Source organism: Phyllopteryx taeniolatus, chromosome 13, assembly GCF_024500385.1.
Source record: "Phyllopteryx taeniolatus isolate TA_2022b chromosome 13, UOR_Ptae_1.2, whole genome shotgun sequence".
NCBI lineage: Eukaryota > Metazoa > Chordata > Actinopteri > Syngnathiformes > Syngnathidae > Phyllopteryx > Phyllopteryx taeniolatus.
Window position 1 is genome coordinate 5,206,850 of NC_084514.1, and position 26,875 is coordinate 5,233,724.

The 26,875-nt window shown below is 41.6% G+C and overlaps 2 protein-coding genes across 13 annotated transcripts; one reads left to right on the top strand and one right to left on the bottom strand.

The window, feature by feature from the left end:
• Window positions 1–1,086: 1,086 nt before the first annotated feature.
• Window positions 1,087–8,109, bottom strand: tmem30b (transmembrane protein 30B). Of its 3 annotated transcripts, none has more exons than XM_061796141.1 (8): window positions 7,991–8,107; window positions 7,435–7,636; window positions 6,079–6,186; window positions 5,015–5,122; window positions 4,740–4,830; window positions 4,513–4,650; window positions 3,358–3,564; window positions 1,087–1,855 (listed from the first exon to the last, which is right to left on the bottom strand). In XM_061796141.1, exons 2-8 carry the CDS (start codon window positions 7,621–7,623, stop codon window positions 1,677–1,679), a joined length of 1,020 nt encoding a protein of 339 aa, XP_061652125.1. In that variant the 5' UTR covers window positions 7,624–7,636; window positions 7,991–8,107; the 3' UTR covers window positions 1,087–1,676. The 3 variants fall into 3 exon arrangements, with proteins under 3 accessions (XP_061652125.1, XP_061652126.1, XP_061652127.1); XM_061796142.1 differs by lacking the exon at window positions 7,991–8,107 and adding an exon at window positions 7,819–7,980; XM_061796143.1 differs by lacking the exon at window positions 1,087–1,855 and adding an exon at window positions 1,895–2,132 and having other exon boundaries at window positions 3,314–3,564; window positions 7,991–8,109.
• A 37-nt stretch (window positions 8,110–8,146) lies between these two features.
• kdm1a (lysine (K)-specific demethylase 1a) lies at window positions 8,147–23,333 on the top strand. Of its 10 annotated transcripts, none has more exons than XM_061796134.1 (22): window positions 8,147–8,257; window positions 8,792–8,828; window positions 10,571–10,869; window positions 10,984–11,153; window positions 11,465–11,598; window positions 11,688–11,766; window positions 11,838–11,930; window positions 12,611–12,717; window positions 12,796–12,877; window positions 12,975–13,090; window positions 14,210–14,227; window positions 15,202–15,344; window positions 17,124–17,214; window positions 17,294–17,428; window positions 19,135–19,208; window positions 20,104–20,215; window positions 20,283–20,415; window positions 20,517–20,704; window positions 21,606–21,720; window positions 22,230–22,357; window positions 22,436–22,582; window positions 22,777–23,333. In XM_061796134.1, the coding sequence occupies exons 2-22, from the start codon at window positions 8,799–8,801 to the stop codon at window positions 22,978–22,980; spliced, it is 2,598 nt and encodes an 865-aa protein (XP_061652118.1). In that variant the 5' UTR covers window positions 8,147–8,257; window positions 8,792–8,798; the 3' UTR covers window positions 22,981–23,333. The 10 variants fall into 10 exon arrangements, with proteins under 10 accessions (XP_061652118.1, XP_061652122.1, XP_061652123.1 ...); XM_061796138.1 differs by having other exon boundaries at window positions 8,148–8,257; window positions 10,571–10,870; window positions 10,988–11,153; window positions 12,975–13,069; XM_061796139.1 differs by lacking the exon at window positions 8,792–8,828 and having other exon boundaries at window positions 8,194–8,257.
• Window positions 23,334–26,875: the final 3,542 nt, after the last annotated feature.

Consider the following 26,875-nt stretch of genomic DNA (forward strand, 5'->3'; position numbering starts at 1 on the left):
ACGTCAGATTTATTTGAGCAATGGATTGTGGTACTTGTAGTTTAAGGGGGAGTTTTACAATAGACTACCCACAGTTAAAACGACATTACCCAGAATCCTGTGGAGAGACGCTGATTCTCGTAGCTAAGGCGTATGACCGCTAGGGGGAAGAAGGGAGATGTCTCCTAACTGCAGTACGGCGCAAGTGTACGTATCTGTGCCATCCGTTTTAATTTTAATTCAGTGATTTTGGTTTACCATCAAACTTCTGACAGATTTTTTTTTTTTACTGTCAAAAACTTTAATAGTCAATCAAATATTCAGTTTCAAAAATTAAAAGTCCTAATTTGGAATTTTAAACTGAATACAGAGAATTTTGGACACTGAATTTTGAACTTTTGAAATGAATTTTTATGTTGGAAAACAATACTATGTTACAAATTCTAATTCAAATGGCACAGATGGACTTCAATACTGTACATGGATCCTTGGATAACGATGGCGCTCAATTACTACGGAGGCAACAAATTTGTATGTAGGTCGGAATGTGCCGTAATCTATCACTAATTTATGCAATATTAAGGTCAGGTTATATTTACAGTAAATATTTGTGTGTATATCACTACTAAGCCATCGTAACATGTGGATTATAATTCATAATAGTATTTAATTAGATTGAAACCTTTTTTAAATTCCTCCTCAATGCTGCTCTTTGCAGTTGTTTTTACTTTCTATAGTTGCGTGAATCAAGTACCTAACCTCAAAATTTCATTTGTCAAAAGATCGTAAACCGAGAACACCTGTACTGCAGTATAAATTCTGGGCTCCTCTTTTTTTTTTTTTTTATCTAGATATAATTTTTTAGAAACATTTTTGTTTGTTCTTGCTTGGAGAAATATATGCACAAATGTATTGACGCATATACAAATTTTGACATAAGATATAGTATGACATAATGAATAAGGAGGCTACAGAAACAGCACAAAATATTTAAGTGCAATCAACACGACATTTGGACTAATTGGATGCTAAATGCAGTCATAAAAAAACAACAACAAAAAATACTTATGTACAGGCTTAAAACATGTTGACAAATGATACAGGAAGTTCAAGCTTCAGACTGCTTTTGCATTGTTTTATTGCATAAATATTAACATGAGGCAATCCACAAAGGGGAAAAAAATTTTAAGAAGCTGTACAGAAAATTCTTGAGTAAAATTCAATTCCCTGTATTTAAATAATCAGTGTACCTTATTAAATGTTTATGCACGAATGTAACCAATTGGGTAGATATGTGTATATGGTTATTAATTGATAATGGTGTAATCCTATGGTGTAAAACGGAAGAACTACAACAGAGAGAAAAAAACAATAACCCTGAGACAAAAACCCTGTGGAATGCAGAATTTGCATAAAGCGACTATACTGTGCTTAAATGCAATGTCTCTCTGTGCAAGTCTGCCATCATCGCTTTGGTCAGTAGATACATCAGAGTAAAATCGCAAGCACCTGTACAGAATAAATGTTATTGTTATGATTACCCATATGGCTTTTTGGTTATGAGCTATCACATCAGTAACAGCACAAATAGTTGCAATTAATAAACACTGTGCAGAGCCAAATCTTCCACTATCAAATGTCCACTGATATGTATTGTGCATTTTAAAAAATTGTTAAAGTTCAACTTCAGGCCTTGCTCAGTCCTCCTCGGGGAACTTGAATTTGGCGTAGACGATGAGCATGACCACTGACATGACCACGCACAGCGAGCCGATCACGAGATAGGCAATACCCAGGAACTCGTTCTTGCCCCCCATCCACGACACGTTGCTGAACACCACCTTCTTCCTGCCGTTGAAGCTCAGCACGGGATAGTCTGAGAGGTGGACGAGGGTTAAGGAAATACAACGGTAGGATACACAATAAAACCCTTTTTTTCCCCCAGCTCGGAAATTACAAGTGAACACAAGCTGATGTAGACAGATAATATAACTAGTACTCACAGGCATATATTCTTTAGCCTGTATGAAAAATGAATAATATTACAGCTTGTTACTGAGTGACTTACAGGTATTAGAAGGATAAGAAGTACTATTCTTCATTTGTGTCTGCATGACTATTATACCGCTTCCCCATGGCCAAGGCGGGCACACCTGAAGGAGCAGCACGATGAGTTGGATTGCAGCATTTAGTCATGATGCACAAACTGTTTCATTCTTTTTTACTGAACTATTTTTCCTTGAACCCGTATCACAGCACAACTGTATTTCAAATTGTCGCCATCATAGAACCTTTATTGACTCTATACTTTTTGTGTACCATTTGACTTTATTGGCTGTACAGATATAAGAAAGTAGTATAATAAAAGTACGTGAAGCTACTCACCTTGACGGAGACTAATAGAGAGCGAATAGGAAGATGTTTGCGGAACAATAAAGTCCTCTAGTGTCATTTTATTGGTATCACTGGAATTAGTAAGGGTGTACTGTAAGTTAGCATAATCAGTTTGGTAATTTGTGCAATTTTAATTGCTGATATCTTACCAAGGGCAACACGTTGTGGGAGTGGTTAGCACATCCGCCTTACAGTTTTCAGGTTCAGGGTTTGGATCTCGGCTCCCATTGCTTAAATGGGTTTTCTCCTTGTACTCAGGACTCCTCCCGCATTTCAAAAGCATGTTTGGTTAATTTAAGACCCTAAATTACCCATTGGTGTGAAGGTGAGTGTCAACGGTTGGTTGTATATACACTATGTACCCTGGGATTGGCAGGCCAGGGTTTACCTCGCCTCTCGTCCAAAGCTTGCTGCGATAGGGTTGGGAGTGGCTGCAAACCACCCGGGAGTTTTTTTCAAAAATGGATAAATATTTTAGTGAGCAACCAGACTCTTTCCTATGCCGTTCATTTTGTTTGTTTGTTTTTTCTTGGAGGCACATATTTTCTATTTCTTTGGTAGAAATCATACCATTTTGGGAGCTTTCAACTTGAAGGTTCCACTTAATTGCTTGGGCTATTTATGTACTTCAAAGAACTCAATAAGTCCCCTAGTCGTTACACTCATTGAATTATGTAAAAACAGAGCATTGTCCAACCTGTCAAACGGGTTAGGATGACCGACTTGTGACTGGAACATGTCACATGACACTTTCACGAGCACACCTCTCTGTTTTGTGGGATCTCTTCACTGTACAAAGAGCATGCTCTAACAACCTGATCTGTATCAACCTCATTAAATTGTTGCACCTTTGTGGAAAAGGATGAGGATTACAACTTAGTGTACATGCCACATAGCTTCCGTTTTTAGTACATCAATAACTTAAATACCCCTACCATACCTCCTTCAACAACAATTCCAAATCTGTTCCATCTACAAGGATACTGTAAGCGATCTCCAGAGTGTAGTTTCCCGCTGGCAGGCCATTGGCGTAGTTCCCCTCGGTGATCCGCCGGTACAGTTTGCGGAAATCCGGCAGCGCGGCCGTTCGCATCCACACCAGGAAGTCTTGGTTGATGAAACCGTTGTTTGCAGGGTCTGAGGGGTCCAACTCGTAAGCCGGTCTGGACCAAAACAACGGCTTCGCCGTGCCTACACATCAATAAAAACACAATTAGTAAACATCCATCCATCCATCCATTTTCTAGAGCAGTGATTCACAACTGGTGGCTCAGGACCCGAAAGTGGGTCGCGGCGCCAATTTGGGTGGGTTGCGGACAGGTAGTAAAAGATTTATAGTATCATTCAGTCTGTTAAAACTGTGATAATTGCTTAAGTCTTCACCTTTCATTTCCTAATGAGAAGACAAACTATTGATGTTGCACTTTCCTAAAATGAAGAGATCAGTGCCAAGATATAAAACTTTGTACATGCAGTTATGTTTAGCCTCAGTGTCTTAATAAGATGTTCTGAAAGGCATTTTAAACATGTAGGCAAGATCAGTTATGTTTTAAAATATGATATGAGCTGCACTGTATTTGTTTACACAGCACACTTGTGACTATAGCACAAGTGAGTAACATTTTCTGTTGCGTACCTAATGTGCTCCATGTGGAAACTTGGTATGCCACACTGTACTATACTGAAAAAGGGTTTGGGGGGGAAAAAAAAAAAAATAAATAAATCAATGGCAAAAAATTGGCCGATTTTTGCTGATTTGAAAACGGCTAATATCGGCTGATTACATTTGCTGGCTCATCAATCGTTCAGGCCCTACCTGTGGGTATTATTCATATTATTATTGTTGCATGCTCTGTCTGCATGTGTTTGTGTTCAAATAAAAGTTGTTGTTTAAAGGTTTATAAGTACTGTAACATCTAAGCTAGTTTTGTTAGCTCATCTATGGCGTTTTGCATTGTGAGTTAGCATTAAGCTAGCAGACTTTCGTATGGCAAAGTTATGTGGTTTAGTTAAATACACATTATGGAATTCTCTTTGTACAATGTTTTTAAATCCCCCAAAAAACATCGCTTACAAAATTCACAAAATAGCGGGGGAGCGAACGATAAACCACAATTAAGCGGGGAACACAGTACTAACCATTGAATGCGTTCCTCAGGGGCGTGATACTGGGGTTTCTGAACTTGATGTTGTAATCGGTCCACCAAGCGATCCCTTTCCCATCCAAGGGCACCACTACCTGCTGGTCGTTCACATTCTGAAACAACGTGAACGTGTCTTCCGGGAACCAAAGGAAAACGTGAATGAATGAGAAATCTCTTGACACAGGAAAAAAGGAGATCAGGAGCAGAATGAACCGCACATACCATTAAACATGCTGTTTGCTACCGAGCCACACGGCACAATCGGTTGGTTGTTGCTGTCGTATCGATAGGGCTCGCATTGATCAAAGGGTTTCTTCGGAAAAGACCAGAAAAACAACAAGACTCAAATGCTTACTAAAATACCATACATCATGTATTGCCATTTAATTCGCTTACTCATAAACTAATGATAAAGAAGACAGGAAATCCAAGCCATTTGCCAAGAAATGGTGTGCTGACGTAATGTGAATAAACTACCTTACAGTGTTTTAGCTCACCTTGAAGTAGGTCAGGTCTCCGTAAAGCTGGTTATCATCTCTGGAGACTCCATACCTTCTGTAGTTCTGGAAGTAGTTGGACAAGCCGTAATAAAAGAACACCGGCCCCTGTCAGAGACAACAAAATACAAATAAAAAACCTCTAGGTCAGAAGTGGGAAGGCCATTCGATAGAATTTGGACAGTTGGTATGCTAACATATAGCAAAATAGCAACCTGAGTGCAGAAAGCACTTAGGCAAGCAAACATGGATTTTACACCTTGCTGTGTTGTTGGGTAGTACTGTACTAACAGCTGTCATGCTAACTTATAGCAAGATAGCAACATATACACAAAGTCTACAGACCACTGTTCAAATGTGAGGTTTTTGTTATGTAAAAAAACTGAGAAGAAAAAACATTACTACATTTTCCACCATTAATGGGACATATAGAGGGGATGTAAAAATTAACAACTAAGATAATGTAATTGCACAAGTGTACACAACATTTTATTACTGTGCATCTGGCTGAACCAATCACATTCAGCACACATCTACCACCGTTTAAAGTGCTTCTGATTAACGCCAAATTAACTGCAAATAGGCTTCAAGTAGGCTTTTCCGGCCCTTTTTGTAGTCACATCTTACCATGCCATGGTCCGCAGCGAGCTTCATCAGTCTCAGAGGGATCTCATTGTTGAACGATATTAGTCAGGAGAAGGCAATAAAAGATTTTCCAAAGCATTAATTATACTATGGAACACAGTGAAGACCATATTAATCAAGTGGCTAATTTTGCAAAAGTACACTTGAAATCTCCCAAATACATGTGGGAAAATGTAAACTAAATTTGAACTTTTGGCCATAATTCCAAAAGGTTCAGTATGTTTGTTGCAAAGTGCAAACAGAACACTGCTCATCACCAAAAGAACACCATACCTACAGTGAGGCATGGTGGTAGCTGCATTATGCTTTGGAGATGTAGTTGTTCATTATTATTAATATTTGTTTTTTTAAATCAAACCTTGCATTTGAACAGCGGGTGTGGACACTCTTTAAATCCACTGTATAATAGTCCAAGGCACCTCAAACAAGCTGTTGATGGAGAACCGTATGCTGCAAACACAGTCCCTCAAGTCAGCGTTCGAGCACCTAAAGCACGGCGAGTCCTGCTCCATGCCCGTGTAGTCAAGCTGTGAAAGACAAAACAACAAAGGGCTAACATTTAAATATGGATGAACTACGGGTACCACATTACTCACACCACACCTTTGTAAGGTCAGGAGTGTGGGGATACTTTCCAAGCTTGCGATGCTAAAATAAACACTGGAGCAGTCATTTCATGGAATGATAACATCTAGTATAATAACATAGAGCGACGTAGGCGCCCAATAAAGATTTTACATCGTACCTGTTGTCGAGTACAATTACAAATCAGAATTGATCACATGCTATCATGGTAACAGTTGGTAAACTGAGATGTCGCAAGACACCAACCTGAGTACACAAAGTGCATAGGCAGAAAGATAAGGATGTTACATCTTGCCTTGTAGAAGGGTACAATTTTAAATGACAATTTATCAAATGCTAACATGATAACTAATGCTATGCTAACATCTTCTTCTTTTCCTTTCGGCTTGTCCCGTTAGGGGTCGCCACAGCGCGTCATCGTTTTCCATGAGAGCCTATCTCCTGCATCCTCCTCTCGAACACCAACTGCCATCATGTCTTCCCTCACGACATCCATCAACCTTCTCTTTGGTCTTCCTCTAGCTCTCTTGCCTGGCAGCTCCATCATCATAATCCTTCTACCAATATACTCACTCTCTCTCCTCTGGACGTGTCCAAACCATTGAAGTCTGCTCTCTCTAACTTTGTCTCCAAAACATCGAACCTTGGCTGTCCCTCTGATGAGCTCATTTCTAATTTTATCCAACCTGGTCACTCCGAGAGCGAACCTCAACATCTTCATTTCCGCCACCTCCAGCTCTGCTTCCTGTTTTCTCTTCAGTGCCACTGTCTCTAATCCATACATCATGGCTGGCCTCACCACTGTTTTATAAACTTTGCCCTTCATCCTAGCAGAGATGCTATGCTATGCTAACATAACAGAAGAAAAACAGCAACCTGAGTAAAGAAAACAATAAGGCAGACAGATAAAGACTCCCAGATCAGTGATTTTCAACTGGTGGGTCCGGACCCAAAAGTGGGTCGTGGAGCCCATTTTGGGTGGGTCACAGACAGCTAGTTATATAATAAAAATAATAATAAATTTAAAAAAATACATGTATTCCTATTCAGATTTTTTTCAGTGCAATACAGAGGCGTACTAAATTCCCACACAAAACATAGTAAGAAAGTGACAGGAAATGTTATTTCCTTTAGGTGGACACAAATGGCCTACATACTAGAGCACAGATTGTTAAAATTCAGCCTCTTACCTCCAGTACTTGGATGCTGCGTGAGGTGATGAAGAGGGCAACGCCAATGCCGATGAAGGCCAGACCGATGAGCACAAACCCGGGGATGACGATCCCAGCAGAGAGCATGGGCTGCCAGGCTGGGAGCCTCTGCTGGGTGAAGGCAGTGTTGTCAGGCCGGTTGGCCGACTCATTCTCGTCCTTTACCATTTTTATCTTGGCACTGTGGAGCAAAGTAATGGTCGGATTTTCGTGTATATCTTACCCCAAGTGTGTTCATATGTTGTCAAAATTCTTCAAACCATCTTTTAATTCTGATATGTATTGTTTTCTTCACTTTAAAAGTGTTTTACTAGACCGAGGAACAGCAACACAACACCGTCTACTTCCTGTAACGCAACTCACCAAACAATAGGTAGCCGGACCCCAAGTAAATTCGACCACACAGAAATGCAACCGCTCAGGGGAAATTATATCATAATAATGGAATATCTACATATTAAGAACTTTAGCGGTTACTTAATAAAAATAGCGACACAAAAACAAGAATTTTTTGGATAGGTGTGCTCATCTTTACCTGTCTTCTTCCTCCTTTTCGCCCTTTTCTTCAGCCCCGCCTATTGTTTTATGACGTCAGATGTCCGCACGGCAGACCCGAGATCAGTCCCATTAAATTGCAAACGTTTCCGGATTTGCTTTTGACTGATAGATATTTTAGCCAATCAAATGAATGTGACGTTATGGCTAAGCTTGGAGCCGCCAATCAGCATTGAGTTATTTCACAACAGCGTTTGGGTCGCAGCACTGTGCAGTCTTTGTGTTGACATCTGCGGGGGATTGCGAGGTAATATTCATATTTAGAATAATTAAAGCGTATATTTATTTGTCAAATAAATACCAAGGTGTCGTTGACGATATGCCTAACAAGTACCACCACATTATCGGCCGATAGTTTTTTAAAAATGTATTTCTACAAGTCGCACCTGTCGTTATGTGAATCATGCTAGCCGGGGCTCATTGTTAGCAGCTAATGTAGCCTGCTAATATTTCCCAAAGGTGAGTTACTTATATGATCTTTAAGTAACAAAATGAACGCTTGAAGTCCAGTTGGTTTTACTAAGAAGTGATATGATCATGAATTAAATGTTAAGATGCAATCGAAGGTCAATATGAACAAATGATATCGTCTGGTTCGCAAGCTAGCTTAATTGTTCCTAATGGACGGTGACATTGTTGCGATCGTTTGAATTAAAAGAATAAAAAAAATACAATGACTTCTAATTCGTTTGGTTTTGCAGTTTAGCCTAGTTCTGAATGTTTTGTTAACGGCCACATTTGTACGTAACACTGTTATTCTGGTTCTGTCTTCATCTCTTAGTGTTTGAATGGATATAACCAGGTGCACGGAGAAATGGGTAAAACAAGACAAGGTTATTGTACCATAGAGCATCCATTTGTATTCATAAAACCATGACATCCACGCACGATTAACGCTACTTAATCCATCCAGACTTTTTTTGACGTCTTCAGGGGCACCGTTTGCTGGTTATTAGCCTGTTGTAACACAAGAATTAAGTGAATCTGGAAAGTCTCCTTTTAACTACACAATATGCATACTTTCACAAGCCTGAATATAACGCGGGCACTGGTGTGTTTATTTTGATTTCAGCAGTCACCAGCTTCATTTTTTTTATTTTACAGTACAGTGAACCCTCACCAAGGCCAACAGCAAAAATGAGCAAGTAATGGACGACCCCCTCAATTTTACAGTTTAAACCCGAAATATAGAACAATTGTACGTTCTTCTGGGTGGCAAAATCCAGTTTTCTCAGATGGCACCTCTACAGTAGTAAAAAAAAAAAAAAAAATGGAGGATGGTACGACAAGTCTTCTTCTCTCCTGCCATAGTTTGAATGTGGGAAGTGTCTGTTGAAAAAGGAAGTATGTGAGGTTAACTGCTTGGGAGACCTATCGACAGCTCTAATTTACATTTCACAGGTGGTAGAAATTCAGACATAGTTAACATGATTATTGAGGGACATGTGTTAACCTTGGTCATGATGGAAGCCCTACCAATTGGTTCTTTTGGTGACTGATGCTGTTTGACTTCCAATCTGTTAGGCTGCTATGGTAGATATGGTCTATATATGGTTTCCAGTGTGTCCCTTGAGAAGTAGGCAGAACTCCGCCATCAGACTCTCTTGCTATCTTCTTTGTGCAATTATTTACGACGGCCACTCGAATTATTCTTCTCAGCCACAGGTTCGACATGATTCATTTAGATTTTTAAAAAAATAAATAAATAAATAAAATCAAAAAATAACTTTCACCTTTTGGGGTCAGACAATGTAACACCAAACAAGTTTTTGTTCAGGTCAGTGGTAGTCACTTATGTTCTGCCAGCCAGAAGTATCCTGGTGCCTATTGTTAACACACATTATGATTTAAATTATGATTCTAAAACACTTAGATATTAATCATTTCAAATTCATCCCAGAGCAAAAAATTATTGAAAAATAAATGGCTTACAGATGATTTGTTATCGAAACTATGCGCCGGAAGCTTGAGGACGCTGACGTGTATGTTGCCGCGTTTTCGTTTTGAGCTATTTTATTACTTTTTCGACTCTGTGATACGTCAATGCTCTCATTTTTTGAAATACATTAATCACACATGGCTCTTTATCTTTATTCTGGTTGTTGAGCAGCAATCTGTTACCAGGTGATCAGCTATTAAGTTCCACTACTGTCAGTAGTGATGTGGACCTTTCTCAGCATCATCTTGAGAAGTTTACCACGCTGATTTCTCCGGTATCAACCCCACAAGGAGCCTCGCCTGGCTTTGGAACCTTGACTGAAATCTCCCTTCGCGCTGCTGTTCACTGTCAAGCCGGCCGACAGTCAGCTGGTGGCCAATGTTAGCTAGAACAGCCTTAGAAGGAGTCAGGCATTTGGGCGGCATCTTAGGGCATGATAGAAAGCAGAAAAATATGCGATAGACACGAGTAGGTGAATTTCTCTGTGAATAGTAGTTAGTTAGGTAACTTGAAAATGAAACTGCAAATCGGCGGGGTTTCACTGTACAACCATTTTTATGCATTTTTAACATTGCAAATTGAGCCTTTAATTCGTCAGTTTATCCCCCCCCCCCACCACAGGAGAGGCCTCCAACATCCTCCATCATGTTGTCAAGTAAGAAATCAGACGCCGGGTCCTCGTCGTCCTCCTCGTCATCTTCGGCAGGTGCAGCGGGGGGCGACAGGGCGCAGAGCTCTGATGCCCAGACGGCTGCTTCAGTCACAGCCGCGGGACCTGCGGACGTAAAGAAGAAGGAGAGGTCGTCCCCAAGTGGTGAGTCGGGAGGAGCCCCTCTGCCTCACCAAGGGGGAGGAGGCCCTGGCGCGCTGGACCCGGACTCGGCTGAAGTCCGCAGGACGAGTCGACGCAAGCGACAAAAGGTAAACATTTTAGAATTTTAGCGGGAGGCGTGCTGCTGGCGGTGTTGTGAAAATGGCTGCGGCCGTGTTGTAGAAATGCAGGTTTTAATGATGCTTTTATTGTGCCTACTGTTGCAGGTGGAGTACCGCGAGATGGACGAGAGCCTGGCCAATCTGTCTGAGGACGAATATTACTCTGAGGAGGAGCGGAACGCCAAGGCGGAGAAGGAACGGAAGCAGGTCATCCCGCCACCAGCCCCTCCGCCAGAAGAGGAGAATGACAGTGAACCCGAGGAACCATCTGGTGAGTCTGTTCTCCGTTTTAAAGAACTGCCCTTCGCCTGTGGAAATAATGTGAGTTGAAATAGTATCTTTTTACTGTACAGGCAATTATTATTAATTGTTTCAACATTCTTGACTGTCATACAAATGCAAAAGCAAGTAAATGACTGTATAATGAAATAAATAAAATGTATAAAATATTCTACATTTGAGCAAGCCTGCCACGTAATGGAGATGGACAGGCCCGTAAAAACAACCAAACACCCAAGTTTTGCCATTGTGCTTTAGTTATTTTTGTAATGATAAGAATTAACAGACTATGTCTATAATCAGGTGTGGAAGGCGCTGCTTTTCAGAGTCGCCTCCCCCACGACCGCATGACATCCCAGGAGGCCGCCTGCTTCCCCGACATCATCAGCGGCCCGCAGCAGACTCAGAAGGTCTTCCTCTACATCCGCAACCGTACAGTAAGTCTACCCATACCCGCGTGACCTCCTCTTCAAAAAGCCTCTCATTTAGACTTTCATATTTCCATCCGTGTTTAACCCCTTACTAGCTCCAACTCTGGCTGGACAACCCAAAGATCCAGCTGACCTTTGAGACCACCGCACAGCAGCTTGAAGCTCCGTACAATAGTGAGGCAAATATTAGTAATGCAACTATAATAGTTTTCAGTTGTGATTTAACATTCTTTGTTCCGTCTCAGGTGACGCTGTGCTGGTCCACAGGATACACAGCTACCTCGAAAGGCACGGGCTTATCAACTTTGGCATTTACAAGAGGGTCAAGCCTTTACCTAGTGAGTTGACTTGTGGCATAAAAATAACAAACCCCCCAAAATAAGTCTTGTCCGGCAAGTGCATTTACCTTTTTACACCATCAAATTAATTATCAGCTGTGTAGTCCACTTAAATAAATAAACAATTCCCTTTAGATAAATGCCGAAGTTTAAAAAGTTACTGTTGTATGCATCATAAAGCTATTAAACAATTCAGCACTGACACCTAACAAATTAGAGATGAATAAAAAAACAAAGCCTGTGGCTCAGACAATGTAGAAAGAACGTTGGACAAAAAGTATATTTAATGTAATTAATACATTAGAGCAAGGGTGTCAAACATACGGCCCGTGGGCCATAACCGGCCCGTCATAGGGTCTAATCCGGCCCATGGGGATGATTTTTTTGCCAAGTGTAAAACTCATTAACTGCAAAGTTTCAATAAAAAGTGACTGTTGGTTCTAATTTTGTCCACTGGAGGTGGCAATGATGTAACATTTTATTGCTGTGAAAATGAAAACCACCAAGTGCAGCACGATGGACGACTGGTTCGCACATCCGCCTCGCATTTCAGCTGCTGTAGTTTTGAATCCGGGCTTTGGCCTTCCTGTTTTTGCATTTTCTCTCCGTGCCTGTGTGGGGTTCCTCCCCCATTCCAAAACAATGAATGAAGAATGAATTGTTGACTTGCCTCGTTGCAGCCAAGAAGACTGGAAAGGTGATAGTGATCGGTGGAGGGGTGTCCGGCCTGGCCGCAGCCCGCCAGCTGCAGAGCTTTGGGATGGATGTCACTGTATTAGAAGCCAGGGTGTGTATGCTACACAATTACCTTTTGCTTCTTGAGTTTGACATGTTGAGTCTGACTGTTCTTGTATCTTTTTCGTAGGACCGCGTTGGAGGCAGGGTGGCCACATTTAGAAAGGGCAACTATGTTGCAGATCTAGGCGCCATGGTTGTGACAGGACTGGGTATTTATGACTCAACCATTTTTATGTTTTCTGTCAACCTGTAGAGGGAGCTGCTGTCTATAAATATTGCATCTATCGTGTGTGCATGCTTGTTCAGGAGGGAATCCCATGGCGGTCGTCAGTAAGCAGGTTAACATGGAGCTGGCCAAGATCAAACAGAAGTGTCCGTTGTATGAAGCCAATGGTCAGGCTGTGAGTATGACCAGCTTACAAGTGAGAAACGGCTTGCTAAACTTCACAAGTTCGCCAAGTTGTAGATATGTGCATGCAATTTACGTTATAGCATATTGTATTTTCCTCACATAGTGGCAGAAATAGTGCCAGGTGTCAATTGGAGTGGACTTGTTTAAATGCATTAAAACAAAAATCAGAATTTTTAACTTTAATTTACTTTTTTTGTTTTGATTAAATGAATGTTATTTCATTTAATTTTTATATTTTGTTTTGTACACCACACAGAGAAACAGATTTTGTCGCAATATTCCCCCCCCCCACACAAATATTAAATGTTATGTATTTATAATGTATACTTGCACTCAAATTCAGACCATTGTAAACTACTTTTAATTAAAAAATGTACAAACTTTCAATAGATGCCCTTTAAAATAATAATAATAATGACCACAGTTGTCTTGTGCAATTGGAGCTAATTACTGTAAGTTTGTAAATAAATATCTTATTGGAGGTTGAATAATTTTGAGTAAAACTGCACATAAAGTATATTGTTATTTTTTTATTGTATGTATTTTATCATAGCCTTGAGCAAATTTAGCTTTGGATTGCTCTTTCTTGTTAAATTCCACTGTAGCCGTACAGATGCCATGTCTGCTCTGTTGTGGTAAAGACGACGTCATGACCTGTCATCCGGTTTCCTGAGGAGGTGTAAGTTTGAGGTGTAACATTGATTTATTCTAGTTTAGGAGGTGATTAAGGCACAAAATGTCTATTTGAGCAGAGGGCCACTCTTTGAGTAAAAACCGCTAACCGCAGCAATTGACCAGATGCATTAAATATTTATAGTCAATGAGTATTCTTTTGATGTGTTCGGCGTTTAGTCCTCAGGCAGTTGTCTGGCTATTCCTAAACCACATCAACACAATGGAGCGTGGGTTTATTAAACCTCCAAACAACTGCTCCTGAGTACAAAACAGACATGGCCTAATGTCATTTAGTCTTCTCTGAGACTTCAGTAAAGAGGGTGTTTAGGTTGGAGGCTCTTAAGGCATCACAAATGAAATGTACGCTTTTCTTTTGTTGACTGAATATGTTCTCTCTCCTCCCCACCCCCCCACCCTTCCTTCTTTTGTTTCGCCAACCACTGAACAACTAAAGGGTGAACGGTGCACTAGTGTATGTATTGGTTTCCTTTCATCATCCATTCTTTCTTTTATGTACTGAATGTCGTTGTGGAAGCAACGCCATTTTCCTTCTTAGTTTGCCGGCTTCTCCTGTTTGCAATAGAATAAGCAATACATTTGCCCCGCAATAGGGGAATTCCAGTTTTACTGGAGAAAATGCAACATACAAGAATAATATGAAAGAATCCAAAATATCTGTATATATTGACAGTACAATGTTATGAAACTGACCAGAATGAGCAGCAGCAACAGTGCAACCATTGCAAACTTTACATGAACAATACGAAATATGAAGATGTGAACGGCAAACTATTTTAACTTGGTACTATGTTTAGAAAAGTGAATGTGAACAGCAGCAAGAATAGTCAGCAGCAATGTTGTATACAACACCAACAACAAAAAAGTGTACCTGAATTCCAGACTTTTGTTTTGAAGAATTGTTCACTGTGCCAAACTGCTGCTCGATGTTATGAATTTAGCGGCTACTAGCGCTCGTACCTCAAATTTTTGTTCTCATCTAAAGACAAAAAAATAGGGTCAAAAGTTAGGTTACTTGTAAGTAGAGGTACCACTGTACTATACTGTGTAATAGACAACCATGTTTGATATTAAATAGACCTTTTTGTCATTGTTTCCCCAAGAGAAAATTTTAACTTGGACAATAGTTAGACTTGTAAGCTGTTCATATTCAAATAATTTCCATTCAGTGATCTCAAAGCTCAATAAATGTGTAGTTTGTGTTTATGACTTCGATCAGCATAATTTAATTGAACTATAGTGGCTCTGCCCCTGCACGGCGTGTATGTTAACAGGGAACTGCATGTTCATTTTATATAGCAATCAATGAATTGTAAATGTCCATCCCTCTTTAGAAACTGTGTCTGTCAAATTAAAAAATTACAAATGATGGCGATGATGGCCTGGTGTGTTTGTAAAACTAATCCTTTTTGTTTTTTACGTGTTCAGGTGCCCAAAGAAAAAGATGAGATGGTGGAGCAGGAGTTCAACAGACTGCTGGAGGCCACCTCCTTCCTCAGCCACCAGCTGGACTTTAACTTCCTCAACAACAAGCCTGTCTCCTTGGGACAGGCCCTGGAGGTGGTCATACAGTGAGTACACTGCTAATATATCATATTCTATCCAGACTGAGGTTCTGTTCACAAAAATGGCACGGGAACATTATTAATCATGCCTTAACAGGCAATGTACTTTCAATCCAGTTTGGTTAAGAAAAAATGCTAAGTAGCACCATTAATGACAACACAGGAGGTAGATCAGAGCAACTTGTTTTGATTCAAGATTTCTATTTAAAAGTCTGCAGCCTTTCTTCAAACGCTGCTTTGTCAACATGTTCAATAGCTACATCTCTTTACAATAGTAACGCTATACTCTGTATAATTTGAGCATACGTGCGCCATATTCATGTTTGTATTTGCATTGGGGAAAGGGTTACATAATTGCAAGCTGATGGAAAACGGGAAATGTTCCACCCTATTTTTTTGTTCCCAGCTGAAGAAATTAGGTGGGATGGTTGTGTTTAAAATGGATTTAGTGACTTTGAGGTTTAATGTTGTCTTTGTTGCGACTTCACACAAATCCGACATACCAGCTTGTCAGTGTTCATCTGGCTTGAATCCAAAATGTTCCCACATTGTCGCGGTGGTGTTAGGCTTTGGAACTAATTCCATTTATGCTGCTCAGCTTTCTGTAACTGCAACTACTGGCTCGCCCTAAAAAAACTTGGCTTCGTGTACCCGAGCGCCTTCATTTCAACCGCAGGCGCACGCACGCACACACACACACACGCAGGGCCAATCAGACGGAGGGTCCCCGCTCTTCACTATCTCTGACTGGTTTAGAGACCACGATGAAACCCATTGTGTGTCTGCTTTCAAGTCGCAGAAATGTTTTTTTCTTCCACAAATGACTCGGCACCTGTATGCACCCTCTTTTTTCATTTTTATTTTTTGGGCTGCATTATTCAGAAATGGGCGGCACGGTGGTCGACTGGTTAGAGCGTCAGCCTCAGAGTTCTGAGGACCCGGGTTCAATCCCCGGCCCCGCCTATGTGGAGTTTGCATGTCCTCCCCGTGCCTGCGTGGGTTTTCTCTGGGTACTCCGGTTTCCTCCCACATCCCAAAAACATGCATGAATTGGAGACTCTAAATTGCCCGTAGGCATGACTGTGAGTGTGAATGGTTGTTTGTTCCTATGTGGCCTGCGATTGGCTGGCAACCAGTTCAGGGTGTACCCCGCCTCCTGCCCGATGACAGCTGGGATAGGCTCCTAGTGAGGAGAAGCGGCTCAGATAATGGATGGATGGATATTCAGAAATGAGGGCACATAGGACTCTAGAGTGCGACTCTGTAATTTAGTCGAACTCTAGTCGCGCTCTAGACTCCTGTCTCATCTCAAAAAAAATCATACGGATTTCCAGCAGCGCGCCAGATTACGAAGCCATGCATCCCAAGATGCAGATTGAACGTACTTTTTGCATCCCTGCTAATTTTTGTGCATCTCAGCCGCGGGATGCACATGAAACGAGATCCCTGCACAAGTGCATTTCAATGAATTCGAATATTAGAAATATACCAGGAGTTCAAATCAAAAACTGAAACTCAGAGTGAAATATTTCATGATTTTAGTTTTTATAGTTTTAATGATAATGAGTTACAGTCAACAAAATTCCAAATCCACAATCTCAAGAAATCAGATTATTACATAACAAATTGATAAAGAAATTACATAGACATTGTCCTTTTGAAAAAATATTTTCCCATGTGTTAAATGAATCAGTGTGAGTTTCACCTTTTGAGTTGAACTGAAACGAGCAATATCATATTGTCATCTACTGAAATCTGCCTGTTTTGCTATGTCTGTATGTGTAGGTTGCAGGAGAAGCACGTAAAGGATGAGCAGATAGAACACTGGAACAAGATTGTGAAGACACAAGAAGAGCTCCGAGATCTACTCAACAAGGTGAGCAACTTCTCAAACCCAAACGATTCTTTATTGGGAATTAAAATGTGACGCTTACCGTCGTCTTTTCTCCCCCTAGATGGTGTCCACCAAGGAGCGCGTGAAGGAGCTCCATCAGCAGTTCAAAGAGGCCAGCGACGTCAAACCGCCCAGGGACATCACCGCCGAGTTCCTGGTGAAGAGCAAGCACAGAGACTTGACATCACTTTGCAAAGTGAGCACACAAAGCACAACATAATGACGTACACTACTCATACAAAGCTAGGGATATTGGGCTTTCAGGTGACATTTCATGATAAACTTCAAATGGACTGTAACATTTACAGGTGAACTTCATTTGACTTACTCAAAACTTTTGAATGCACATGTCCAACTGTACTTGTAATACATTTCCTGGTCCACTTTTGGCTCGAGAGCCGTTGGTTGCCGATCCACGAGCTAGGAGTATTGGGACAACACAACATGTTAACAGTTGTTAGAGCAGCTTCCACTCTTCTGGCAAGACTTTGGGGTGTGTCTGTTGGAGCGCGGCGACGCCAATGGATTCCTTGGCGACATTTGAACTCAGACGTCTCGGCCGAGGCTTCAATTACAATGTTCCGGCCAAAGAACGAGCACTCACGTTATAGAAGCGAACTGTTTCCAAGCGAACATTGCGGCTTTACATTACATACCGCCTGTCTGCGTCGGACACGTCCGCTGCTACTTTGAGGCACAATTAGATTTCCTAAAGATTATAATTGGTAGCAAGGGATATTTTATGGATGGCCTGTCCTGGAATCATTTAATGCGGAACTATCTAACTAAACCAGACAGGCTATGTTTAAGTGGTTTAATGCTTCGACGGGATGTATTATTAGCACCAGCGCTTGCAGTTTGATTTTGGGTGGGGGTGCAAAGATAAATCACCTCTGTGTGTATTTTAGAAGGAAGTTTTTTTAGCGTCTTCATACACAACTGGTGTCTGTGAAGGATTCGTCTTTTGCCACACGAGCCACTTGAAGGCCTCGGTGTGTCTTTACATGCACACACACGCACGCACGAGTGGGCCATGTGTGCGGAATGTACACTAACTGGCAAAATTGGCAAACGTCGAAACATTCTTCAACACCGAAAGAACACGTCAGTTTCAAGCGCTTCTTGACTGGTGTCCTTTTGACATTGAGTTGTTCTAATCACTATGTCAGCCCATGGGAATCTTTATGGGAGATATATATGTGACAGCCTTTCCACAAGTGTAACCTAAGCAGTTAAGTATACATCCAACCCTCAATTTTCTCTAGCAGTGGTCCTCATTAAGGCCTGTGTGTGAGCTGGAGTCGAAATTCACAAATTGGCTTTTTTTCTTTTTTTTTTTTTTTCTTCTGTGTAACCGATTGTAGGTTCTCCGCATATTTTTTTTGCTCCTTCTGTGACGGCCTAAGATGGCGCCAAAGCCCTGGCTAATAGGAGAGTAGTAATTGGTGTCACGGAAGTATGTTGACGTGATTCATCTCGATTGAGAGTAAACTCTTTGTATGTCAGGGAGGAACTATAGTTAGCCTGGGTTGTTAGCGGAAGTCACGAGTCCACAGCGTGCTTGTTTTTGCTTTGCTGAGTGGCGATTAAAAAGCTCAAGCTAACAAGTGGTAATATTATGGGTTGGGAAGAAGACGTCCATGCGCATCTGTTTTTTTTTTTAAGGGTAATGTAAGATGAATTTTAAATTATTTTAAAGTGCTTTGGGATCTTAGTCTGTGCTACATTTATAGTTTACTATAACTATAAATTGGCTGTTTTTATCTCTGTGAAGCACTTCGGGTTACGTTGTTTTTGATTTATGAAAAGTGCTATATAAATACAATTTGATGGATTGATTCCCCATGAATAGTGGGGCTTTACTGTCTACTATAATAATAAATGTCATCTTGGTTTATGCAGGAGTACGACGAGTTGCAGGAACAGCAGGGGAAGCTGGAAGAGAAGCTCCAGGAGCTAGAGGCCAACCCACCCAGGTATGCCAAATGGGTATTTGTCTCTGTTTTTGCTGTTTGGTCCATGTGCCATTTGCACACAAGGAGCGAGTAACCCAAACATACTAGTAACAACATGTATTCCCCCTCAAATACCACATTCAGCTTTACAGTTGCCATGTCTGCTCCCGAGAAAGAAAACCAAAATAAAAAAAATCACACGATAGTATCAGTCAAAGTAAAGGCAGGGTGCACTACCCATTCTTTTGGGGGTAGAAATGAGGCATCTGTTAATGGGGTGGGTCTTCATTTATTCAAGTGGACGATCCACCCACCAATTAGTTGAGGGAGGGCGTGTATTAGAGCGGCGGCCACTGCTGTATGAGGAAATAATGTGGATGGCTTGGTTGGGATGCATGAGCTAATACAGTCGTGCCTCGACACAAGTGACTCGAGTTTTCCAAGATAGAAGTAGTCGTTCAGCTGGTATTTTTGTCTTTGGTTTGCGAGTATAGACTTGAGATACGAGCGCTGTATGGTGGCAGTGAACTCGGCTCACTTGACAATAAGCACTTTGGCAAAAAGTGAACAATTCTTCAAAAAAGGCTTTCAGCTGCTAGTTGACACTCCCAGTTGAAGTTCACTGTCGAACTAAACATAAAACACAGAATTACACCGTCTGTATTTAAGCTTAATGCTAATGCTAAATAGCGTCTACGTTGCGGTGCTACAACGCCTTAAGCAACGGATTGAGAACAAATGGTGCAGCAACATATGAAGACAGACAATATAACAGAACTCAGTCATATATTTATCCTCTGCGAAGAATGACTAATATTAATGCGGTACTGATGAGCTGAGGGGGGGTTAGACTGGATGTGCGACGATTAATCGAAAACTTGCCAGCATCATCTCCATTTTCCTCTTGTGTCTGCAGTGACGTCTACTTGTCCTCCAGAGACCGCCAGATACTGGACTGGCACTTTGCCAACCTGGAGTTTGCCAATGCCACGCCCCTCTCCACCCTTTCTCTCAAACACTGGGATCAGGTACATCTTTGTTTTCACGTGTCGTACGCCGTCGTACTTCCGGGCTCAGGCGGGACTTCGTCCACAGGACGACGACTTTGAGTTCACCGGTAGCCACCTGACCGTGAGGAACGGCTACTCGTGCGTGCCCGTGGCGCTAGCGGAAGGCCTGGACATCAAACTCAACACAGCCGTGCGGCAGGTTCGGTACACGGCCTCTGGTGAGTCTCTTCCATCCGAATTGCAATTGCAGAAGATACAGAGCGTTGACGTGCTTTTTTTTTTTTTCTCTCCCCCCCCCCCCCCCCCCTTCTCCCTCCAGGCTGCGAGGTAATCGCCGTCAACACCCGCTCAGCGACGCAGACGTTCATCTACAAGTGTGACGCAGTGCTGTGCACGCTGCCGCTCGGCGTGCTCAAGCAGCAGCCGCCCGCCGTGCAGTTTGTGCCGCCGCTGCCCGAGTGGAAGACGTCCGCCATACAGAGGATGGGATTCGGAAACCTCAACAAGGTGCGTAGTGTGCGGGAGAGTTAAGCGTATGAGCAAAAGTGTAGTGGGTGCACCAGCTAGAGTGTGCAGTGGACCCTTGCATACCCGCGGTTGGGCAGGCGCACATTCACCAATTTGCAGATTTAAAAAAAAAAAATAATAGCCCCCATCCCCACATTGATAATACAATTTGTCAATTGAACAAAATAGACAAATGAATCCACCCCGCCCTCCCCTTGTTGGCACACTTCCAAGCCAAATAAAAGAAGGAGCGATGAGACACAAAGCTTATATCGTTTTCCAAAATGTAATCTGTGTGTTCTGTCGCCCCCGAGGCTGGAATTCATTATTACAAAAAAAAAACAAAAAAAAAAAACGATCGTCGCTTCGATACGACATAAGCACAGATCGAAGTGCTGGTCAAGTGGATAAAGGTTCTCACAAACCACATCGCAGGATTACTAGCAAGGTTACTTCCATATATGTTAAAAGAAATGGGAAGGGAGGATCAATAAAAGTCATTATAGCAGATAAGTAAGGACGAGAGGAGTGCTTGGTCGCACAAGCGCTGCATTACCGATGTTTGCTGCAGTGTCTTTGTCGTGTTGACCTTGATGTTGAACGTCCACGCAGACGTAACGCAGCAATCTGCCATCAGGAAAGAACTCATTGTCAACATGATGCCATTATTATTACGCTTATATGTTTATCCTGAATTGTTGACGTGAGAGTGAGTGTGTGTGGACATGCGCCTCTCCTGCTTGTTCTGCCGCAGCGCGTTATTATGCAACGTGCTGCAAAGCCCGCTGTCGTCAGCAGAGGGCGCTCACTCAAGTGTTCACCGCCAGCGGCTGGGGAGTCCCGTCTGAACCCGCCGTGCTTTTCCTAATCGCCACTTACTGTTCCCTCGGTCTTTTGTCAGGTGGTGTTGTGTTTCGACCGCGTGTTCTGGGACCCCAGCGTCAACTTGTTCGGCCACGTGGGCTCCACCACGGCGAGTCGGGGCGAGCTCTTCCTCTTCTGGAACCTCTACAAAGGTGACTCCTCATCAGGAGCGGATTTAATGCCAGTAAATCACTGACAAGTCTCCCCGTTGCTTGTTATTTGCTGTGACAAACAATTTGAGTCAAATTTGCAAGGGGGTCAGTCCCGCGTGATACTGACGTCAACTTGGCAAAATGCAACAATAATGATTTTTGTATGTGTTTTACTTTTCCTACAACAACAAAAAGATGTTTTCCAATCCAAATTACATTTGGATTTTGTTACTCGAGGCGAGGGAGAAAAATCTGTTTCAAAATAACATGTAAAAAAAAAAAAATATTTTCTAAACAATTTTGTTTGTTTTCAAAAACACGCCCAAAGTTTAAATGTAAAAAATAAGTAAATGTCGGATTAATACTCATCTATAATTTTAAAAATTATATTTTTCTTATGTTAATTTATATGATTGACAATAATTTAGTTGACTATGTATAGCTCACTGTTAATCTTACTGGGGTGCCTAATACTAAATGTTTGCCCATGTGACTCGCCCCATCATCAGCTCCCATCCTGCTGGCTCTGATGGCGGGCGAGGCGGCCGGCATCATGGAGAACATCAGCGACGACGTCATCGTGGGACGCTGCCTCGCCATCCTCAAGGGGATTTTCGGGAGCAGCGCCGTGCCTCAGGTAGAACCAGCTTGCTCTCTTAACGCCAACGCAGAAGTTCCCGCGTCTGGAATGTAACTCTGCCTGTCGCTGCGGCAGCCTAAGGAGACCGTGGTGACACGTTGGCGTGCCGACCCGTGGGCGCGGGGCTCCTACTCGTACGTGGCGGCCGGCTCTTCGGGCAACGACTACGACCTGATGGCTCAGCCCATCACGCCGGGCCCCGCCATCCCGGGAGCCTCGCAGGTCAGCACACACCAAAATTCCGGTCGAGCGGTGCCTTGACTTGTGTGCGAAGTTCACATTTTCTTTTTGGGTAGATCAAGTAATGCTGCATTGCCATTTGAAAATGGAAAGACCTAATGATACACATGGCTTGCAGCTCTTTCAAGTTCTCATTCAGTTTTTTTTTGTTTTTTTTTTGGGCTTTATCCTTCCAGCCCGTTCCCCGGCTCTTCTTCGCAGGCGAGCACACCATCCGGAACTACCCGGCCACGGTCCACGGCGCCCTCCTGAGCGGCCTCCGCGAGGCCGGGCGCATCGCCGACCAGTTCCTGGGCGCCATGTACACGCTCCCTAGGCAGGCCACGCCCACCGCCACCAGCAACCCGCCTCAGGCTCAGCCCGCCGCCACCACCGTCTGAAATCTTCCTCCTCCGATTCCAAAGACCTTTTTTTCCCCCCCCCCCCTCCCCGGATGTGAGCCGGTTGTCGACATTCCAATTGAAAATCGCCCTCGATGATGAGATGAGACTTTGGAGGGGTTGTCTTTATTCTTGAAGCACAGACTCACTTCATCTGTTTATACATGTGATCCCGCCAAAATGAAGTCTTCACACTAAAAATGCCAATCAGGTGTAGCTGGACGCTTCCTCAGTTAGGTTGCAGTGTAGTAAAGTTTGTATGACAAAAACGTCCTGGGCATTGACATTATTGCATCATGTTCGCCATTACTTTTGTTTATTTGTTTTCTAATTAAAAGAAAAATGAAACTACATCTTAAAATCATCTGTGTATAATGGCTACTAGAAAATCTCAGTTTGCTACAGTGGGTATAAAAAGTCTACACACCCCTGTTCAAACGCCTGAGTTTTGGGTAAGTAAAAATAAACAGAATTAACCAATCACAGTCAAAGTGGAGTCCGCATACAACTGCCATCATTCATAGTGCTTCTGATTGACTCCAAATAAATTTCAGCTCTTCTAGTATGATGTTTCAGGTTTTAAAATGGTGCATTATGAACTACTATTTTATATATATATATATATATACACACACACATATCAGAAGAAGAATACTCTTTATTTGCTAAGTCATAAAAACAAGGAATTTGTCTCTCCGGTAGTTGGAGCCGCTCTAGTATGACAATAGACAGCCATTTTGAAACATAAAAACACACTAAAGAGAGTCACTTAGCCTCGAGCAATTGAATGGCAAGATGGAAGAAGGTGTTGGAATGTGCTTGTTTGGTTTATTTTCTTCATTTAAAATTGATGTACGAATGAAAGATATTAAGTGCAACTTTTACATATATTTTTTTTAATCTAATGACTTTTTCAACTTTAACTTAAAGGCCCTAAATATTTTTATTAGAAAATACACCAAAAAAATTAACTTAAAATATTGACTTTAAACATGTTTTAAAAAATGTATTTTTAAATAAACTTTTTTTTTTTCGACATGTTTGGAGGTTACAGTGCACATTAAACTAGTAGCTGTGAGACATAAAAATACGTGCTCACGTAGCACAGAAAGGCAAACTACGTTACTGTCATAGTTGTTTTTCAACTTTTATATTTATGGCCCACAAATATTTCCAGTGATTACGACTTTATGACTATGTTAGTGATAGATAACTGGGCGTCGCGGCTTACATACAAGTACAGGTTGAAGACACCTACTAACAGAGAAGGTGTTTACAGAGCAAGCCGTAGTGTCACCTCATTGCATTTTGAAAGCCAAAGAAAAAGCAAAGCACAACTGGAGTTGATCCTTCAGTCTCACAAGATTTGATTTGAAGAAATATTTTAAATCAATCAGCAAAGTTAAGTAGTAACTGACTGTAAAAATACATACAAAATGAATTTTAAAGTAAAAATAATTATTTTTATAGATTGTTTTTTTTTTTAAAATACCAATCAGGGGCTGTAATTAAAAAAATAAACTAGCTTGTTCACCATTCAGTATATTTGTTTAATATTACAATAAGCAAACTGTTCAGCCCACATACGATGTTATTCATTTGAATAAAGCAAATTTTACGACACTTGCACCATTTATTCTGCAATGGGTTTTATTTGTCGGTTTAATAGAAGTATTTTTAAAAATGTGTATCTTTTTCACATCTGGTAATCCTTTCATCGACCTGTTTTGATCACAATTAAATGAGCTTAGAATACAATTAAAAAAATAAAAAATTACTCCCCAAAATTATTGAATATACCGCATCTTCATTTAAACTAGTGGATGACTGCTAATGTACACAGCGTGTAATCTACTGTACTTATCAGGGGTTTATCATAAAAAGACTAAATGAGCAACCAGTAGGGGAATAAAAAGAACACCTGCATTGGACAAAAGTGAACCGCTGACTTTCGGCATTCCACAACCAAAAACCTGCCAGCCAAAGCGAAAAGAAAAAGGCATTAAAAAGCACAGATTTGCTCGGAGTCAGCGTGTTACAAATGGGTTGCTTTTTATTTTTTATTAGAATACATATGGTCTGCTGTACAGTTGGCAGCTTACCTACATGCCACAGGAAAGTTAAAACATGCACAATGGATTAATTCTAAAAGGTGGGAGGGGGAGAAAAAAAAAAAAAAAAAAAGAAGTCATAAGCAGCCTCGTCCCTTCCACACTTTGGCGGCTCATACAAACTCATAAAAGCCTTTTTATTGTGATTACATGTTTATGTCTGCACATGATGTGAATTTACACAAATAATGAAAATGTCACAAAACCTCTGCCCCTCCGTTTGATTGATTGTACGGTTCTAAAATTCTCATTTGTGTGCACGCTTCTTTCTTTGGCAGAACAAACAGCAGAAGACGCACAAACCCTGAATATAACGGCCAAAATGGATGGACCCCCCCCCCACCCCCCGCCCCCAGACTGTGAGAAATGTACTTAAACAAAACACATACACAAAAACTCTCCAGGAGTGTATCATAACACAACAAAAAATATATATATATATCGTTCTTAAAACCAAGATGGACAAATATATATTCCATTAATAAGGCCCACTTTACAAAATTACACATTTTTTTATTTATTTCTTTTTTTACCTTAAATAAAATCTATCAGCTTCCAAAATAAGACATCTATTTTTTCTTCTGTCAAAGAAATAAAATGGAGATCCATCTGGACTACAAACATGACGGAATGATTTTGGCACAGGCGAAGATGGAGGGGGCCCACAACTCATTCCCCATAGGACTCCTCTGGTGGGTCAATGTGGCATCGTGAAGGCAAAAAAGGAACACAAAGCAGGTTTTGACCAGCAAAAAAAAAAAAAAAAAAAAAAGGGGGGTCGGGTGGTGGGGGCGTTAGGTGGTCATGGGGGGGGGGGGGAATAATCCATTGCAGATTTTAAAGTTAAGTGCTGGTTAAGTGCAGATTACTCTACCCAGTAACACCATGACCCGTCTCACAATGGAGGCCGTAAAGGACAACAGGGAGCGTGTAAAAGCCAGTACATTTGAAGTCGACTTCGAAATAAAAAAACCTTTGTACATATGCCAGAAGAGGATTTCTGGGCGAAGCTAACTTACGCACAAACGCTGCGATTGGGCTTTGTTTCTGGATGCTTGTAAGGCAACAAGCGCATAGAAGGGGAAACCTCCAACATGATCTTCCTAAGACAAATACCCCTAAAACATAACATAGCAGGGACAAGTGCTACCAGGTTGCTATCGAAAGAAATTCTACAGTCTACGATTAAAACGATTCACGTGATGTTCCTGGACGTGGGTTTTACCCAAGAATGGCCAGTTATCAAAAACCTTAAGCATTGTCACAAAGTTTCCAACAGTTGTGATCAAAGTCCATCCTAAACGTAAGGTACGAGGGATGCAAATCTTTCGGTGGGAATTCAGGATGTCACCAGGAGGCTAGTCATAATAAAAAAAAAAAAAAAAAAAACAAAAAAAAAAAAAAAAAAACTGGCCCGGTGGTGTCATACTTTGGAAAGAAAGACAAAACATTGTTTTTCGAGAATTTTTGGACAACTAATAAAACATGGACGTCAGGCTTTGTCGGGATGGTATCCCAAGCTTTTGGAAGAACGGCAAAGGGAGTTTCGATAACCTCGAAAGGCGTCACGAAAACAACAACTTTCCAGTAGCTGGGATCTTCCTGAGAGAAATTCTTTCGCAAAGTGCAACCTAAGGTGTGAGGGATGCTAGTCACAAAGGTGCTACGAACCAAAATCTGGATCTGGTTAGCAAAGCAGGGGGGGGGGGACACACAGTGTGTCACCAGGTTGCCATTGAAAGAAATCCTACAAAACGTTAAGACTGTAATTCCTGTGAATCCTG